This window comes from Myxine glutinosa, chromosome 1 (assembly GCF_964187855.1).
Source record: "Myxine glutinosa chromosome 1, kmMyxGlut1.1, whole genome shotgun sequence".
Lineage (NCBI taxonomy): Eukaryota > Metazoa > Chordata > Myxini > Myxiniformes > Myxinidae > Myxine > Myxine glutinosa.
In genome coordinates, this window is record NC_136261.1 from 306,994,355 (window position 1) to 307,014,148 (window position 19,794).

At 47.8% G+C, this 19,794-nt stretch overlaps 1 protein-coding gene across 3 annotated transcripts in view; it reads left to right on the plus strand.

Moving 5' to 3' along the window:
- Positions 1–1,560: 1,560 nt before the first annotated feature.
- WASL (WASP like actin nucleation promoting factor) overlaps positions 1,561–19,794 on the plus strand; it is a 99,939-nt gene continuing 81,705 nt past the window's right edge. For all 3 annotated transcript variants that reach the window (XM_068135900.2, XM_068135919.2, XM_068135909.2), the window contains exon 1: positions 1,561–1,809. In XM_068135900.2, coding sequence (XP_067992001.1) covers positions 1,702–1,809 — 108 coding nt within the window. In that variant the 5' untranslated portion in view covers positions 1,561–1,701. The remainder of the gene's footprint in view (positions 1,810–19,794) is intronic.

Sequence of the window (19,794 nt, forward strand, 5' to 3'; positions counted from 1 at the left end):
TTTTCGCAATGGAATTTGGAAGATTTATCTCTCAACCACATTATTTCTTTTTCCCAATTGAATTCTGAAGATTTATCACTCAACCATATTCTTCTTTTCCTAATGGAATTCTGAATACTTATCTCTCAACCACATTCTTCTTTTTCCCAATATAATGCTGAAGATTTATCACTCAACTACATTCTTGTTTTTCCCAAAGGAATTTGGAAGATTTATCTCTCAACCACATTATTTCTTTTTCCCAATTGAATTCTGAAGATTTATCACTCAACCACATTTTTCTTTTCCCTATGGAATTCTGAATATTTATCTCTCAACCACATTCTTCTTTTTCCCAATATAATGCTGAAGATTTATCACTCAACCATATTGTTCTTTTCCCAATGGAATTCTGAAGTTTTATCTCTTAACCACATTCTTTTTTCCCAATGGAATTCTGAAGATTGCTCACTCAACTACATTCTTCTTTTTCCCAATGGAATTCTGAATATTTATCTGTCAACCACATCCTTCTTTTCTTCCAATGGAATTTGGAATATTTATCTCTCAACCACATTATCCTTTTCCCAATGGAATGCTGAAGATTTATCACTCAACCACATTCTTCTTTTTCCCAATGAAATTTGGAAGATTTATGTCCAATCCACATTCTTATTTTTCCCAATGGAATTCTGAAGATTTACTTCTCAAACACATCCTTCTTTTCCCTCTGGAATTCTGAAGATTGGGCTCTCAACTACATTCTTCTTTTTCCCAATGGAATTCTGAAGATTTATCACTCAACCACATTCTTCTTTTCCCAATGGAATTCTGGAGTTTTATCTCTCAACCACATTCTTCTTTGCCCCAATATAATTCTGAATATTTATCTCTCAACCACATTCTTTTTTCCCAATGGAATTCTGAAGATTGATCACTCAACTACATTCTTCTTTTTACCAATGGAATTCTGAATATTTATCTCAACCACATTTTCCTTTTCCCAATGGAATTCTGAAGATTTAGCCCTCCCTCTCTTTCGCCGAAGGCAGACAGGTTTGGTGCTACCAAAGCAAAAATCTCATGGCAAGGATTACATTTGGTTGTTTATTTCTGCATTCGCAGAGGGCAGAGCAGAGAGTACTGATGTAAAAAATATATAAGCTCACGGTATTTTGAAGGAAAATTCCTGGTCGGGTGAAAACCTTTAGTTTATTGATAATTTTAAATCTTATAACTTACTGTCCGCTTGCATTTTTCATTCATATGTTCCATCGGAAGGATTTGTCGGTGTAGCTGGTGGTGCCGCTATATGCGGTGTATAAGTAGAGTACAGTGCGGTCGAACACGGTTTGTTCTAATTTTCTGTATTTTTATTTGCAGCGAAACGTTACGTTTTGAAACAAGTTATCCATTATTACAGCTACCATTATTTATATGCGAATACGTGCTTCCAATTCTTCCGAAACAGCCTCTCAAACCCCAAAGAAGGAGCAAAAGAACGCATGGAAAGCAGGATGTGTTGTATTAGCTTCAAAACATTGCGTTGTTTCTCGTAATGAACTACGGGCGGCGCTACCATTCTGGTCCGCCTCGCTCTTGTCACTCCCCGGCCCCCGCCTGCCTCGCCATTTTAGGCTGCAGCGGGAGGATCGCAAAGCTTTGCGCCGTTCCTCGCTGTCCACGTCGACCTCGCAGCTCGCCCATGATCCTCTGACTGGCATGACGACGTCCAGGCCAAAGCGGTCACCCCCGCAGAACGCGAATTCCCTCCTTCTCACACCACACGAGAACGACATCGTGTTCGGCTTCCTTGGACGGAAGTGTGTGGTACGTGGGTAGGCCTCGGGCTTTTCACGGGTTTCCTTGTGCCAACTCGCCAGACGTGAGCGCTCCCTCGGCGGGATTCATTCGCCTCAATGACCGAGTGCGTGGTTCGGATCTCGAGTGTCTTTGCGTGATCCTCGTCCTCGATCGATCAATGGGAAATTATCGTTTTTATTAAGAGGACCGGTCGGTCGGCGTCGGCGCAAAGTTACGATAATGAATGATGTTTCTCATCCACGTTGATGTTGCGAGTGCTATGATCACCGACGTGGGGTATTTAGATGAGAAAACTCATCTTCCCAAGTAAACGAGCCCAAATTATTCCGGGCGACGAGGAAAGCTTCATAATTGCCGAGAGATTAAAGGGAAAGGTTAAAACAGAACTTTCCAATTTAATCCTCGTGCGAACCGAACTGATCACCGTTTGAATCCTGATAAGTCGGATGTTAAAACATGTATATTGTTCCGAGGCCAAATTGGTCTTTTATGACGTATAATTATATTTATATATAATTATAGTATATTTTTATTTTATTTTACCTTTTCCACACTGGAAAAAGCTGTTCAGCATTCAGAGAGCCCACATTGGGGTCTCTGCGGCGTGCGAGATTACTGTACTCCATGGTGCGAGATTGCTGTACTCCATGGTGCGAGATTGCTGTACTCCATGGTGCGAGATTACTGTACTCCATGGTGCGAGATTACTGTACTCCATGGTGCGAGATTAATGTACTCAATGGTGCGAGATTGCTGTACTCCATGGTGCGAGATTACTGTACTCCATGGTGCGAGATTGCTGTACTCCATGGTGCGAGATTGCTGTACTCCATGGTGCGAGATTACTGTACTCCATGGTGCGAGATTGCTGTACTCCATGGTGCGAGATTGCTGTACTCCATGGTGCGAGATTACTGTACTCCATGGTGCGAGATTACTGTACTCCATGGTGCGAGATTGCTGTACTCCATGGTGCGAGATTGCTGTACTCCATGGTGCGAGATTGCTGTACTCCATGGTGCGAGATTACTGTACTCCATGGTGCGAGATTACTGTACTCCGTGGTGCGAGATTGCTGTACTCCGTGGTGCGAGATTGCTGTACTCCATGGTATGGTGTGAGATTGCTGTACTCCATGGTGCGAGATTGCTGTACTCCGTGGTGCGAGATTGCTGTACTCCGTGGTGCGAGATTGCTGTACTCCGTGGTGCGAGATTGCTGTACTCCATGGTATGGTGTGAGATTGCTGTACTCCATGGTGCGAGATTGCTGTACTCCGTGGTGCGAGATTGCTGTACTCCGTGGTGCGAGATTGCTGTACTCCGTGGTGCGAGATTGCTGTACTCCGTGGTGCGAGATTGCTGTACTCCGTGGTGCGAGATTGCTGTACTCCGTGGTGCGAGATTGCTGTACACCGTGGTGCGAGATTGCTGTACACCGTGGTGCGAGATTGCTGTACCCCGTGGTGCGAGATTGCTGTACCACGTGGTGCGAGATTGCTGTACCCCGTGGTGCGAGATTGCTGTACCCCGTGGTGCGAGATTGCTGTACCCCGTGGTGCGACATTGCTGTACCCCGTGGTACGAGATTGCTGTACCCCGTGGTGCGAGATTGCTGTACTCCGTGGTGCGAGATTGCTGTACACCGTGGTGCAAGATTCCTGTACACCGTGGTGCGAGATTGCTGTACCCCGTGGTGCGAGATTGCTGTACCACGTGGTGCGAGATTGCTGTACCCCGTGGTGCGAGATTGCTGTACCCCGTGGTGCGAGATTGCTGTACCCCGTGGTGCGAGATTGCTGTACCCCGTGGTGCGACATTGCTGTACCCCGTGGTACGAGATTGCTGTACCCCGTGGTGCGAGATTGCTGTACCACGTGGTGCGAGATTGCTGTACTCCATGGTGCGAGATTGCTGTACTCCATGGTGCGAGATTGCTGTACTCCACGGTGCGAGATTGCTGTACTCGATGGTGCGAGATTGCTGTACTCCATGGTATGGTGCGAGATTGCTGTACTTCATGGTGCGAGATTGCTGTACTCCATGGTGCGAGATTGCTGTACCCCGTGGTGCGAGATTGCTGTACCACGTGGTGCGAGATTGCTGTACCCCGTGGTGCGAGATTGCTGTACCCCGTGGTGCGAGATTGCTGTACCCCGTGGTGCGACATTGCTGTACCCCGTGGTACGAGATTGCTGTACCCCGTGGTGCGAGATTGCTGTACCACGTGGTGCGAGATTGCTGTACTCCATGGTGCGAGATTGCTGTACTCCATGGTGCGAGATTGCTGTACTCCACGGTGCGAGATTGCTGTACTCGATGGTGCGAGATTGCTGTACTCCATGGTATGGTGCGAGATTGCTGTACTTCATGGTGCGAGATTGCTGTACTCCATGGTGCGAGATTGCTGTACTCCATGGTATGGTGCGAGATTGCTGTACTCCATGGTATGGTGCGAGATTGCTGTACTCCACGGTGCGAGATTGCTGTACTCCACGGTGCGAGATTGCTGTACTCCACGGTGCGAGATTGCTGTACTCCACGGTGCGAGATTGCTGTACTCCACGGTGCGAGATTGCTGTACTCCACGGTGCGAGATTGCTGTACTCCACGGTGCGAGATTGCTGTACTCCACGGTGCGAGATTGCTGTACTCCACGGTGCGAGATTGCTGTACTCCACGGTGCGAGATTGCTGTACTCCGTGGTGCGAGATTGCTGTACTCCACGGTGCGAGATTGCTGTACTCCACGGTGCGAGATTGCTGTACTCCACGGTGCGAGATTGCTGTACTCCACGGTGCGAGATTGCTGTACTCCACGATGCGAGATTGCTGTACTCCACGGTGCGAGATTGCTGTACTCCACGGTCTGAGATTGCTGTACTCCACGGTCCGAGATTGCTGTACTCCACGGTCCGAGATTGCTGTACTCCACGGTGCTAGATTGCTGTACTCCACGGTGCTAGATTGCTGTACTCCACGGTGCGAGATTGCTGTACTCCGTGGTGCGAGATTGCTCTACCCCGCGGTGCGAGATTGCTGTACCCCGCGGTGCGAGATTGCTGTACCCCGCGGTGCGAGATTGCTGTGCCCCGTGGTGCGAGATTGCTGTGCCCCGTGGTGCGAGATTGCTGTGCCCCGTGGTGCGAGATTGCTGTGCCCCGTGGTGCGAGATTGCTGTGCCCCGTGGTGCGAGATTGCTGTGCCCCGTGGTGCGAGATTGCTGCGCCCCGTGGTGCGAGATTGCTGCGCCCCGTGGTGCGGGATTGCTGCGCCCCGTGGTGCGGGATTGCTGCGCCCCGTGGTGCGGGATTTCTGCGCCCCGTGGTGCGGCATTGCTGCGCCCCGTGGTGCGGGATTGCTGCGCCCCGTGGTGCGGGATTGCTGCGCCCCGTGGTGCGGGATTGCTGCGCCCCGTGGTGCGGGATTCCGGCGCCCCGTGGTGCGGGATTCCGGCGCCCCGTGGTGCGGGATTCCGGCGCCCCGTGGTGCGGGATTCCGGCGCCCCGTGGTGCGGGATTCCGGCGGCCCGTGGTGCGGGATTCCGGCGCCCCGTGGTGCGGGATTCCGGCGCCACTTGGTGCGGGATCCCGGCGCCCCGTGGTGCGGGATTCCGGCGCCACATGGTGCGGGATTCCTGCGCCCCGTGGTGCGGGATTCCTGCGCCCAGGGGGTGAGAGATTTCTCAGCTATGTGGTGCAAGATTTGTCCGCTCCTTTGTGCGAGATTTATCTGCTACATTGTGTCAGATTTCTCAGCAATGTGGTGCCAGATTGCTGTGCTCCATGGTGAGAGATTTCTCAGCTCGATGGTGCCGGATTTCTCAGCTCCATGGTGCCGGATTTTTCAGCTCCGTGGTGCTATATTTCTCAGCTCTGTGGTGCTTGATTTCTCAGCTCCGTGGTGCTTGATTTCTCAGCTCCGTGGTGCTTGATTTCTCAGCTCCGTGGTGCTTGATTTCTCAGCTCCGTGGTGCCAGATTTCTCAGCTCGATGGTGCCGGATTTCTCAGATCGATGGTGCCGGATTTCTCAGATCGATGGTGCCGGATTTCTCAGGTCGATGGCGCCGGATTTCACACCTCGATATTGCCAGATTTCTCAGCTCGATGGTGCCGGATTTCTCAGGTCGATGGTGCCAGATTGCTCATCTCCATCGTGCCAGATTTCTCAGCTCGGTGGTGCCAGATTGCTCTTCTCCATCGTGCCAGATTTATCAGCTCGGTGGTGCCAGATTGCTCTTCTCCATGGTGCCAGATTTCTCAGCTCGGTGGTGCTAGATTTCTCAGCTTAGTGATGCTCGATTTCTCAACTCCATGGTGCCAGATCTCCATGGTGCCAGATTTCTCAGCTGGATGGTGCCAGATTTCTCAGCTCCGTGGTGCCGGATTTCTCAGCTCCGTGGTGCCGGATTTCTCAGCTCCGTGGTGCTAGATTTCTCAGCTCGTTGGTGCCAGATTTCTCAGCTTGATGGTGCCGGATTTCTCAGCTCCGTGGTGCTGGATTTCTCAGCTCGTTGGTGCCAGATTTCTCAGCTCGATGGTGCCAGATTTCACAGCTCGTTGGTGCCGGATTTCTCAGCTCGATGGTGCCGGATTTCTCAGCTCGATGGTGCCGGATTTCTCAGCTCCGTGGTGCTATATTTCTCAGCTCTGTGGTGCTAGATTTCTCAGCTCCGTGGTGCTAGATTTCTCAGCTCCGTGGTGCCAGATTTCTCAGCTCTGTGGTGCAAGATTTCTCAGCTCGATGGTGCCGGATATCTCAGCTCGATGGTGCCGGATTTCTCAGGTCGATGGTGCCGGATTTCACACCTCGATGTTGCCAGATTTCTCAGCTTGATGGTGCCGGATTTCTCAGGTCGATGGTGCCGGATTTCTCAGGTCGATGGTGCCGGATTTCTCAGGTCGATGGTGCCGGATTTCACACCTTGTTGTTGCTAGATTTCTCAGCTCCGTGGTGCAGGATTTCTCAGCTCTGTGGTGCCGGATTTCTCAGCTCCCTGGTGCCAGATTTCTCAGCTCGATGGTGCCGGATTTCTCAGCTCGATGGTGCCGGATTTCTCAGCTCGATGGTGCCGGATTTCTCAGGTCGATGGCGCCAGATTTCTCAGCTCCGTGGTGCTGGATTTCTCAGCTCGATGGTGCCGGATTTCTCAGGTCGATGGCGCTGGATTTCTCAGCTCGATGGCGCCGGATTTCTCAGCTCGATGGTGCCGGATTTCTCAGCTCGATGGTGCCGGATTTCTCAGCTCCATGGTGCCGGATTTCTCAGCTCCATGGTGCCGGATTTCTCAGCTCCATGGTGCCGGATTTCTCAGCTCCATGGTGCCAGATTGCTCTTCCCCATGGTGCCAGATTTCTCAGCTCGGTGGTGCCAGATTGCTCTTCTCCATCGTGCCAGATTTCTCAGCTCGGTGGTGCCAGATTGCTCTTCTCCATGGTGCCGGAATTCTCAGCTCGATGGTGCCAGATTTCCCAGCTCGGTGGTGCTAGATTTCTCAGCTCCATGGTGCCATATTGCTCTTCTCCATGGTGCAAGATTTCTCAGCTGGATGGTGCCGGATTTCTCAGCTCGATGGTGCCGGATTTCTCAGCTCGATGGTGCCGGATTTCTCAGCTCGATGGTGCCGGACTTCTCATCTCGATGGTGCCGGATTTCTCATCTCGATGGTGCCGGATTTCTCAGGTCGATGGCGCTGGATTTCACACCTCTATGTTGCCAGATTTCTCAGCTCCGTGGTGCCAGATTTCTCAGCTGGATGGTGCCGGATTTCTCAGCTGGATGGTGCCAGATTTCTCAGCTCCGTGGTGCCAGATTTCTCAGCTGGATGGTGCCGGATTTCTCAGCTCTGTGGTGCCAGATTTCTCAGCTCTGTGGTGCTGGATTTCTCAGCTCTGTGGTGCTGGATTTCTCAGCTCGATGGTGCCGGATTTCTCAGCTCCATGGTGCCGGATTTCTCAGCTCCATGGTGCCAGATTGCTCTTCTCCATGGTGCCAGATTTCTCAGCTCGGTGGTGCCAGATTGCTCTTCTCCATCGTGCCAGATTTCTCAGCTTGGTGGTGCCAGATTGCTCTTCTCCTTGGTGCCAGATTTCTCAGCTCGGTGGTGCTAGATTTCTCAGCTCCATGGTGCCATATTGCTCTTCTCCATGGTGCCAGATTGCTCTTCTCCATGGTGCCAGATTGCTCTTCTCCATTGTGCCAGATTTCTCAGCTCGATGGTGCCAGATTTCTCAGCTGGATGGTGCCAGATTTCTCAGCTCGATTGCTAGATTTCTCAGCTCCATGGTGCCGGATTTCTCAGCTCCATGGTGCCAGATTGCTCTTCTCCATGGTGCCAGATTTCTCAGCTCGGTGGTGCCAGATTGCTCTTCTCCATCGTGCCAGATTTCCCAGCTTGGTGGTGCCAGATTGCTCTTCTCCGTGGTGCCGGAATTCTCAGCTCGATGGTGCCAGATTTCTCAGCTCGGTGGTGCTAGATTTCTCAGCTCCATGGTGCCATATTGCTCTTCTCCATGGTGCCAGATTGCTCTTCTCCATGGTGCCAGATTGCTCTTCTCCATTGTGCCAGATTTCTCAGCTCGATGGTGCCAGATTTCTCAGCTTAGTGGTGCTCGATTTCTCAACTCCATGGTGCCAGATTTCTCAGCTGGATGGTGCCAGATTTCTCAGCTGGATGGTGCCAGATTTCTCAGCTCGATGGCCAGATTTCTCAGCTCCGTGGTGCTAGATTTCTCAGCTCATTGGTGCCAAATTTCTCAGCTCGATGGTGCCGGATTTCTCAGCTCGATGGTGCCGGATTTCTCAGCTCGATGGTGCCGGATTTCTCAGCTCGATGGTGCCGGATTTCTCAGGTCGATGGTGCCGGATTTCTCAGCTCGATGGTGCCGGATTTTTCAGGTCGATGGTGCCGGATTTCTCAGCTCGATGGTACCGGATTTCTCAGCTCGATGGTACCGGATTTCTCATCTCGATAGTGCCAGATTGCTCTTCTCCATGGTGCCAGATTTCTCAGCTCGGTGGTGCCAGATTGCTCTTCTCCATCGTGCCAGATTTCTCAGCTCGGTGGTGCCAGATTGCTCTTCTCCATGGTGCCGGAATTCTCAGCTCGATGGTGCCAGATTTCTCAGCTCGGTGGTGCTAGATTTCTCAGCTCCATGGTGCCAGATTGCTCTTCTCCACGGTGCCAGATTTCTCGGCTGGATGGTGCCAGATTTCTCAGCTCGAATGTGCCGGATTTCTCAGGTCGACGGTGACGGATTTGTCAGCTCGACGGTGCCGTATTTCTCAGCTCCACGGTTCTGCATTTCTCATCTCGACCGTGCCGGATTTCTCAGCTCGACGGTGCCGCATTTCTCAACTCAAAGGTGCCGCATTTCTCAACTCGAAGGTGCCGCATTTCTCAGCTCGACGGTGCCGCATTTCTCAACTCAAAGGTGCCGCATTTCTCAGCTCGACGGTACCGGATTTCTCAGCTCGACGGTGCCGGATTTCTCAGCTCGACGGTGCCGGATTTCTCAGCTCGACGGTGCCGGATTTCTCAGCTCGACGGTGCAGGATTTCTCAGCTCGACGGTGCCGGATTTCTCAGCTCGACGGTGCCGGATTTGTCAGCTCGACGGTGCCGGATTTCTCAGCTCGACGGTACCGGATTTCTCAGCTCCGTGGTGCTAGATTGCTCTGCTCTGTGGTGCATTGCTGCTGCTCTCTGTAGTTGGATGGGCAGCCTATCTCTTGGGATTGTGTCCACCTTTTGTTTTGTTTAAGACAGCCTATAAATTGGAAAATATTTCTCCACTCTTGGAACTCTTACATGGCTGATGCTCATATCTGTACCCTTACCCATTGGGTGATGATCAAAAGCTCAGATGTTGGAGTGAGAAACCTCATAGGTGGGTTTAAAAAAAATAATTCACACGACACGGTCTATGGAGAACATCACATTTTCACATGACACGATATATCTATCTATAATTCCAGTAATCTCTGTGTGTATGTGTGTGTCTGTGTGTGTGTGTGTGTGTGTGTGTGTGTGTGTGTGTGTGTGTGTGTGTGTGTGTGTGTGTGTGTGTGTGTGTGTGTGTGTGTGTGTGTGTGTGTGTGTGTGTGTGTGTGTGTGTGTGTGTGTGTGTTTGTTTGTCTGTCTGTGACCGCTGTTTCTCGACAACCACGGGTCCGATATACTTGAAACTTGCCAGGTATATTGCTGGGGACCCGAGGATGTGCCTTTTCAAGGTTTGAAATTAATCGGACAAGTGGTTCCCAAGGTATGGTCACCGTACTCGCAAGCCGTTCGCTTTGGCTTTGCGAATGGACCAAACCATTTCATGTAAATAGAGGGGGGGGGGGGGGGGGTTCTACCGTACTCGCAAGCCGTTCGCTTTGGCTTTGCGAATGGACCAAACCATTTCATGTAAATAGAGGGGGGGGTTCTGTGGTCGTTACTGCCACGTGGTTTCAAAGTTTTTTTTTTGTTGTTGTTGTTTGCACGCATGTTTTTTTGCACCCACGTACGGGCACGCCCTAGTAGAGGATAATTAATGATTGTGTGCGTGCAATTTATTGTAAAAGAACAATTATAGTATCGGACCTACCTTTCCCTCTTTCATATTCGGATCTACTTTTGCGGACAGCTGCTTTGAACAACACATTTTCATGCTTTGTCGTAACCAGCCTTGACCAATCGAATGGCTGCGTACATCTTTTTCTGCGGTCTTGCTGACCAGCAAAACTGGGCTCTGCATACAATGCAATTTCACCTTTTGGAATGTGGTTTACAAACAAGAATCTGTACTGCACACTCAACAGTTCTTTTTATTTTCCCCCCCCCTGGCACAAGTAGTGAAAAGCGGGGTTAAGCTCTGGGCTCACTGTCTGTCTGTCTGGCTGTCTGTCTGTCTACAAACGTCAGATTATGATTGAGGAACACCTTTATTTCAATTGAATGTTGTATTCCCGTCAGTGAAACGACGGAACGAGAGGAAAAATATAACACGAGAACATGGATGGGTTCTACGAGCGGCAAATTTGATTGGTCGTGATGAGGAAAATTCCTTAATATTTTTCCCAAGTACTGCTAAACTCTAGGTTCGTTTTTCTGGTTATGTTACAATTCATGTTCAATTGACAACATATGATGAGGTAGCTTGAACAGCACACGGCGGAGCGTATGCCTATGCCAGGCTGAACAGTTAACGTTTTGTATCCCACTGATTGGCCGGGTCTGAATTTTCACCAAAATTTAATCAATTCGTGCTTGTCACCTGTCCAACAAGTTTCGTCAAAATCTGTCCATAACTTTTTGAGATGTCCTGCTCACAGACAGACAAACAGAGCACCCACATCAGGAGACTGGAAATGTGGAGTTTATTGAAAGTCCATACAAGGTCGATGGTGGTGTTACCCCAGATTGGCTGGTAAAGACCAACCTATCACCTTAGGTTTTAATTCAGAGCTTTCCTTTTCTAAGGCAGGTAGTCTTCATCACAGGTATCAATGCCTGCCTCTCTGACGCAGTCTGCTTTTGATGTGCCATAAACTCACCTTTCACACCTCTGCCATTTGTTGAAACAGTGTCGGCATGAGAAGCCAGGCAGAAGGGATTTTTTTGGCTAGCAGAGGCTATTTTAGATGCTGGCCATAAGGGGTGCTTTATTGAGTTGAGGTGCTGATCCCTCGATCCCCGCCCTGGTCAGTCCTCGCCCTTTTCCCCCAACGTTGAAGCAGGACAGGAAAAAAAAAAGATAGACAACAGCACAGTCCTGCATTTGCCCTCGTGTACTGTGAAATGAAATGAATGAATGATTGTTTTAAGGCCATTTTCCCCTCTGGAGCGGGGGTTAGCCTTGCGGGCCCCATGACAATCATGGTTTCCTGTTTGAGGCAATGTTTTTATGGCCGGATTCCCTTCCTGGCGCCAACCCTTAGTCGCCTCTTACGATGTGCAGGGATACGGTGTACCTATTCTAAATCGGTGTACACACTGGGATCATTCATCCCAGCAAGCTGGTACTCAATTTGCCGACCTCGGAAGGATGACAGGCTGAGTCAACCCCCCTGGCGTTAATTCAGCGATCGACCGGGATTCGATCCCAGGATCCTAGGATCCCAAGCCTACTCCCTAACCGCTAAGCCAACACCAGGCTACTGTGCTGCAGATATATTTTTGTAATTGATTAATGATGACGTGCTCAGTAAACGTGAAGATGATTGAAATAAAAAAAGAAACCATAGTGTTAAAACTCCTGCACCAACAGAGAAGGTGAACCTCAGCACCTATACAACACCTTTTGTTATCGGTGCTTGCTTATTCAGTGTCCACCAGTAGCCCGCGCATTCACTGAACAGTTAACGTCTTCAACTTTTATCAATGGTCAACGTGAAGGAATGCACTCGTGAGTGGAGGAAGGGAGGTTTGACTGGTCTCTTCAAGGCAAACCCTCCGTACTCCTCGAGTTTAAGCTTGTGTAACCACCTTCTTCTGGGCATCCTCTCTAAAGGTCATTCATGTGCAAATAAAATGGCTTGTAGACAGAAAGATACAACTCTCAGATAAGGAATTTGGGTTGCCACGGTCTTTCTCATTGCATTTATCTTATTGTCGGTTTCGCCATCGTTTCAGCTTCTTTGGAGCAACTTTCTGGGTGCCTTCAGCATAATCTCTTCCCCCTCCCACTCAGCCTTCATCTGCCAGACAAGATTGGAATCTGAGATTATAACTCCTTTTTGTGACGACTGTAAATTTATTGAGCACTGCCCACTTGTTATTCCACTTCTGATGTCGAAACTGCTGTTGCCATTTTTGTTGGCCATCAAAGGCACCGGCAGGCCTTTTGGTATGTTCCTTTGGCTCTGGATACAAATATTTACCTGTGCTTGGTATCCTCAAACCTAGTTTCTCACAGCACATGTGTCCCTGTACTGGTTGTTTTCGCAACATGAGCTGTGTCTAAGCATACAACTTTGGATGGGGGGGGGGGGGGGGGGGGTCGGGGGAGGGGGGGGGTCGGGAGGGGGGAACGTACCTGTTTTGTTGTTTTACAGTTTGAGATTATTTTCCACTTTATAAGCTTTGCTGCCATCTTTGTACTGTCTGGTTGTTCAATTTGAGGAATCCTTGGACTTTAGACAAAATAAAAATGGCTGGCAAGAAAACCAGCCCTAGTTAGACAAAGCGTGGCCCCACTGTTTTGGTCATTCCATCTGAGCACTTTAGGATCGTGGGGATCCCAGGTTCAAATTCCTATAATTAAATGTTGGATTTTTCTTGTCCATTGTCTGCTGCTGTCATTGTTCTTCATGTGATGTATGCCCTGCCATGATCCTTAGATTGTTGTATTTAAAATAAGAAAACTCATTTTTCCCCTCTCACACAAGCTGAAGGGTGAGGGGGAGGGGTCGAAGAACTGTCTCAGACAGACAGACAGACACACACACCAGACAACACGTACTTGGCTATGAACATGAGACAAACACAGCTGTCAACGTTCGATAAGGGAGGGTGGGGAGGAGTAGCTTCCCAGTGCCCTCTGGTTGCGACGAAGCTATCTTGTGACATTTCTTTTCTCTCCATAGTCAGCGGGGCAACTTAAGGAGAAACCTTACCCACTCCCCCAAATTGGAATGCCAACCCACAGGGTTTTTCCATGTTCTGTGCCCTAAATGCTGACCATCAAGCAAGGAAAGCCTGGTGTTGGCTTAACGGTTAAGGTGGCAGGCTTGAGATCTCAGGGTCCTGAGTTTGAGCCCCGTCGTGCTGTTGAAATAACTCCAGGTGGGTTGACTCAGCATGTCATCCTCCCTAGGTCGGCAAAATGAGTACCAGGTTACTGGTAATGGGGGGGCATTGCATCAGCGGCACAACCATGCCCCCAGAAAATGATGCAGCCAAGGAACCCCTCTAACTAGAGTACCACAGTTTGGTTGTATTGTCACAGTCGTTTGAGATGTCAGACACTATGTATATACCTGAAAATAGTTATCATGTTGTCACTTGTCAGAAAAAAAGAAATTTAAAAATATTGATGTTGTCGAACTCTTTTTACGGTTTTAGTATTTTGTTGCTTTTTCTGGTTGAGTCTGATAGCTCTGGATAAAAGAAAGCGTGTGCGTGGGGGACGGGGGTTTGCAACCATGTGTGTCTTTTAGTAGTTATATCTCCATATGCAAGTTTCAAAAGCTGGAACGGAGCCCTCCTAGGTCTCAAATTATCCACCTTCGTGTGCGCCCAAGTTGCTGTTATTGTCTGCTATCTCTGCGTTGGTGGGTTTCAGAAGGTGGAATGGAGACCTACCGTTATGGGCTTTGCATTTTGAGATGCTATCTAGTCTGATAATGTAAGAGCAAATTGGTGGTTCTCTTTTTCTGAAAGTGATAAATAATCCTGAGGAATGCTGATGAAAATGGCTAAATGGTAATGGAAAAATGTCGTGAAGATACATCCCATTTTCTTCCATGCATCCTTCCCCACCTCCACCCGACACCCGGCCTCTCCCCAACCCCGAAAAGAAAAAATGTCACTTCCAGATTAATTATTTAAATCAAAGTTGTAATTTAATGATGAAGGCATGAGTTTTCTGGCTTGTGAGTTAGAAGTTCAATTTGGGATAATATTATGTCCTTTCTTCAGAACCAAGTTATTTTGCTTTGTCCATTTTTAGGATTGGAACCTGTGTATCATCACATTGGGATTTAGTGTCCAAATGCCCTATACTGACTGTACTGTGCTGATTTGCACTTTCGTGTGATCGTCTAAGACTAGTATGCATTTGTTTTTGCCCTCGAGTGTTCTCACTATCAGAGCTTCGATTAACATAAGTCGAATCGGTCTCATTCCTTTGCGAGTACGCACTTGCATGTAGTAGCTTTTACTCACTCAACCGGATTTAGGATTTGAATATGTCATCGTGGGTGGATCGCTGGGTGTGGTAGCACTTACTATGGAGTAACGAGTTGAAATTTGGAGATTTGCCTTTTGCTAAACCTCATTTTGAAACTATATTTTACAGTACTTGGCGTTTTGACAATTGCTAGTCGATCATGTATCTCATGGTGGAAGGGAAAGGATTTGTGGTGGGAGAGTGTCAGGGAGGTAAAGGCGTTTGTGGCTTAAAGCTTCTCAAACATGGTCATGGGATATGGTATATTGAAGAACTACTCTTGCTCGTGAAGACTAGTGTTGGTGGACAGGTAGAACAATGGATAGAATAGTCAGAATGTTCACCATGTGTGTTAACCCGTCGAGGGAAGTAAGGAGAAGCTGATGTTTTGAGCTTTCACCCCTCGTTGGAGCAACAATCAGAAAAGCTCCGACGAAGGGTTAACTCACAAAAATGTCAGCATCTTTCTCCCCACAGTGGTCCCCTTGATTTTGTCAATTCTTCTATAATGGGATGTAGGCCTTATTTCTCAAGACATTTAGTTTTCCTGTGATATACCAAGGAATTTCAGCTTCATTGTTGGAATTTTTTCCTATTTAAGTCATGTTTACAGTCTGCAGGTGGTTTTAACGTTATTAAATGGTGCTCCATGAGATTTATTACATGGAATTTTTTTTTTTTGTTCTCTTTTGGCATACACTTTGGCGTGGTTGTCTGCATCCAAATTAAGATATATATTACCTTGACTTCCTGGCTGAAGATGATTCTTCACAACACCATATCCGTCGACATTCGGTGCCGATGTGAATTCCAACAGTTTTTTAAAATAATCTGGGGAATAAAATGATGAGAACTTGTGTTGAATTCAGGCTGCGATTACAGTTTCAGAGAGGTCACCATGAGTGAGTCAGGCTGGATTCCTTGCTTGGCTCTGCGGTCGAGCCATACTCGGGGTGGGGAATGCAAGCATTTTTTTTTTTGATTTCTTTTCAAGTTGGATTTTGTTTGGTTTGCTAATTTAATACTGCGTTATGCCTTGGTTGGTGGAAGAGGACTGGCACAATGTTCCTGCACTTGAAGCAGTTGGCGAGTGGGAGGGGGATTCATGAAAGATTGTTGTTATGGGATCACGGGTGAATAGTTGGGACCTGGAGGACTAAAGAGAAAGGCTGACACTATTAGGTTGTGGGATTGAGAGAGGAAGCGTTGTCAGCAACAAACATCCTAAAAAACAGCTGGGAGAGACATTCCCTCAACCTCGTGCTTTCGGCTGTGGAATGACAAGTGGTTGTGTGAAGTGTATTGTGACGTGCTTTTGTTTTTGCTTTGTGGACTTATTTACGGCCCCTGTTTTGACTCGGTTGTTTCTGATGAGCCACAGTTTTTGAATTGCAGTTTCTGCTGCTATTTTGTTACAGGAAGAATTTCTTGTGATTGTGATTTACTGATTAATAATGAAACTAAATAAATGTTATCATAAAATAATAAAATTATTAATCAATCGGCTAATAGAATACCTAAACCACCACCGTTTCATCTGAATCTGTAACTTAAAAAAAACAATTAAGTACTTAATCGAATAATTTAATAAGTAATTGATTAATTGATTAACCAATAAATCAAAAATAGCATTTACAGCCAAATCACTTGGTCATTGTCATGTCCAAATATCAGCTTCCTAGCTCAAAAGGTGCCTGAGATAATGCCCAGAAGAGAAAGGAAATCAATAAGTACTTAATCGATAATAATTAAATAATCAATCAATTAATTGATCATCATACTAAAATATGCCATTTCGTGTCTGTCTGTCCGTCTGATGAAATTTTGACGCCAATACATTCCGTCGTTACGTATCAAATCTCAACCAAACTTGATAGGATGACAAAGGCTTACTCTATGAAGGTTATAGCGCATTCATTTGCCCCCCTCACTCCCCAAGGGGGTTTTCTCCCCCGAGTGGGTTTTCCCCGCCATTGCCGTCAATGGCGTTGCGTGTTGAGGTGTATATCGATGTTTAAATTAGCTTTATCATGGTGTTTGTCCAAAGAAGAAGATTTATCGTGGCATTTTTCCAAAGACTCTTTTAATAACAAAATTAATGGTAATCGCATATTGTTAATGTTATTACAAAACAATATTAATACTAATAATGTCCCACTTCCCCAAGGCGTTTTTCCTGCAGTGATAACATGTATAAATAGCTTATAGTTATAATGGCATTTCCATGGGAACAACGGCTTCTACAGGAAGTAAAAATATTATAAGCCACAAACACGTATGCTGAGCTTTTTAAACAATCACTAATGTTCTTTATAACACGAAATGAAGAAATTTGGAGGAACCGGACATCCGTGAAGTAAGGTTTACTTAAAGAACTGAGCGAAGATCTACTGTACTCTATATAACCCACAAATGTTGGGTTTAATAACATGGCCCTTTCTGCTGCTATCGTGGCATTTTTCGTAGCGAACTTTTGAAACTCACTCCTGCTGTTTGATACGAAACTGAAAGGGAGAAGCTTGGGTTGTGCTCCTTTACCAAGCAGCTAGCTAGCGCTTGCCAAGCCAGCCATTCCTTAACGGTTTTGAATGCAGTGCTTGCTCAAATGCTTAAACCAAATGGTGATCTCTCCACAAGAAACTTGGGAAATGAAAACACACCCAATGTTCTTGAGATCCGACCATAGATCGACTGTAGTCTACATATTCCAAAGAGGAATGACCCTTTTTTCCGCTCCCTTAGTGAGCGGGTGTACTAGTTAATAAAAAAAACAAAAAATTACTGTTTTGCCAAAGCACTTTGCCAAAGCCTATTCTGCTGAAATTTCAGCTTCAAAGCTCAAAGGATGGCTGAGATATCTCCCGGACAAGGAAACGAACAAGAAACCGGAGTGAAAACTGAGTACTCACTTTCAGCATGTGTTGAGGCCCAGCGATTGTCATGCAGTGTCTGGAGATGGAATAGGAAAGGAGCGGTGCACAAAAAAAATTAAAATAAAATCAGATAATTGGCCTTCAGGCTTTTTTTTTTTTTTTTTTTTTTTTTTTTTTTTTGTATACTGAATCGAGGCTCGTGAAAGAGCTAACATTTACTTCACAAACAAATCAACCAGACAAACAAAATATATAAAAAGCGGGAGCGGAAAACAAGATGGGGAGAGAAGGTGAAGCACACAAACACAACATTTGAGAGCAGGGAGATGTGTGGAAGGGAGAGGGCTTGGGGGGAGGAGGCATGGGAAGGGGGGGGGGGGGGTGGAGGGAGAAGTATAAAACACAAGGACACCAATGACTTCCAGGACAGAAGTTGGTATTTCAAAAAAGTGGAATTGGGGTGAAATTAGCGGGGGTAGAAAAGATCAAGGTTTTGGATGGGGGAAGATAAGAGATGGTGGTGAACAGCTGTTTTAAAGACCTGGAGGGTGGAGTGGGATTGAAGAGAGTGAGGGAGTTTGTTCCAGAGGCGGGAGAAAAGAGGAATGAAGGAGTGAAGGTGAGCAGAGAGTCTTGATTTTGGCAGTTTGACCATAAGAGGGTTGCAGGCAGATGTTGTGCGACCTGTAGGAATATTTGCGGGACAGAGCCCAGAGAGAGCTGGGGGGGCAAGGCCAGAGAGGAGTCGGTAGAAGATGGAAAGACCACCAACCTGCCTGCGGTGAGTGAGTGAGAGGCCCTTGGAGTTAGCTTCATCGCGGGAGATTCCAATGATTCTGAATGCTTTGGTTTCAACAGCGTGAAGACGAGCTAGGTGTGAGGCAGGAGCACCAGCCCAGAGGGGAGAGCAGTATTCCATTGAGCTGCGGATGAAAGCCTTGTATGTGGTGAGGAGCTCAGGTGTGCCAAGGAAGGACTTCGCACGACGGAGGATGCCCAGTCGGCGACTGGCTTTGGAGGCCAGATTTGAAATGTGGTTTTCCCAGGAAAGATCATGGCAGATAGTGAGACCCAAAAGCTTGAGTGACAGAACTTCTTGGAGAGGATTATTCAGAAAGTGGATGGGAGGGTTGTCCAGTCGGTCTTTTCGGAGAGACATCGTAAGAGTGTGAGATTTGTCAGGATTGAAAGACATGTTCCACTTGTTTGCCCAGTCTGTGATTTTGTCCAGGTCTGCAGAGAGTGAGGAGGCAGCAGACTGCCGATCTGAGGGATGAAGAATGGAGCGACAGAGAGTAGAGTCATCAGCAAAGAGATACAGAGGATTTTCAAGAGAGTCAGAGAGATCATTGATGAAGACCAGAAAAAGGACAGGGCCTAGAACACTGCCTTGTGGAACTCCAGCCTGAACAGGAAGAGGAGATGAGAGAAACCCATTCAGGGCCACACGTTGACTACGACTAGAGAGGAAGTCCGCCAGCCATGCGTGGAGATTTCCATGGATACCAAAAGAGGAGAGTTTGGTGAGCAGAGCGGGGTGCCAGACCGTATCGAAGGCACGTGATATGTCAAGAGAGACTGCTCTAATTTCCTGTTTGGCATTGAGGACCTCCATCCATTGTTGAGAAAGCAGAAGCAGCATGTCCAGAGTAGAGTGTCCAGGTCTGAAACCAAATTGATGATCAGAGATCAAGCCATTGGAGAAGAGGAAAGATTTCATATCTGAAGCAATGATGGATTCCATGACTTTGCTGATAATTGGGAGAAGGCTGATTGGTCTGTAGTTGCTGGGATCTGTTTTTGCACCTTTTTTGTGCAAAGCGGTGATGTTGGCAGATTTCCAAGCAGATGGAAGATGACCTTGAGCAAAAGAGAGGGTGAAGAGAACAGAGAGAGGGAGTGAAAGAGCGGAAGAACAGGATTTTAGGACCCGTGGGCTGATGCCGTCAGGTCCAGTTGCAGAATCCGAGTCGAGGGTTGACAGAAACTTTTCCACCTTGTCAGGAGGAAAGGACACAGAGTCCAGGAGCAGCTGGGTACGACTGGGTACGGTGGGTACAGAGAGGGATGGGTTTGGGACACAAGATTTAGAGGCAAACACAGAGTTGAGGCATTCAGCTTTTTCGCGTGCGGAGTCAGCCGTGTGGCCATTTGAGGTGAGGGAGGGGATGGAGGGGGAACAAACACCAGAAACAGATTTGACCAGACGCCACCAGGATTTGGAAGAGGGAGACAGATAAGAGAG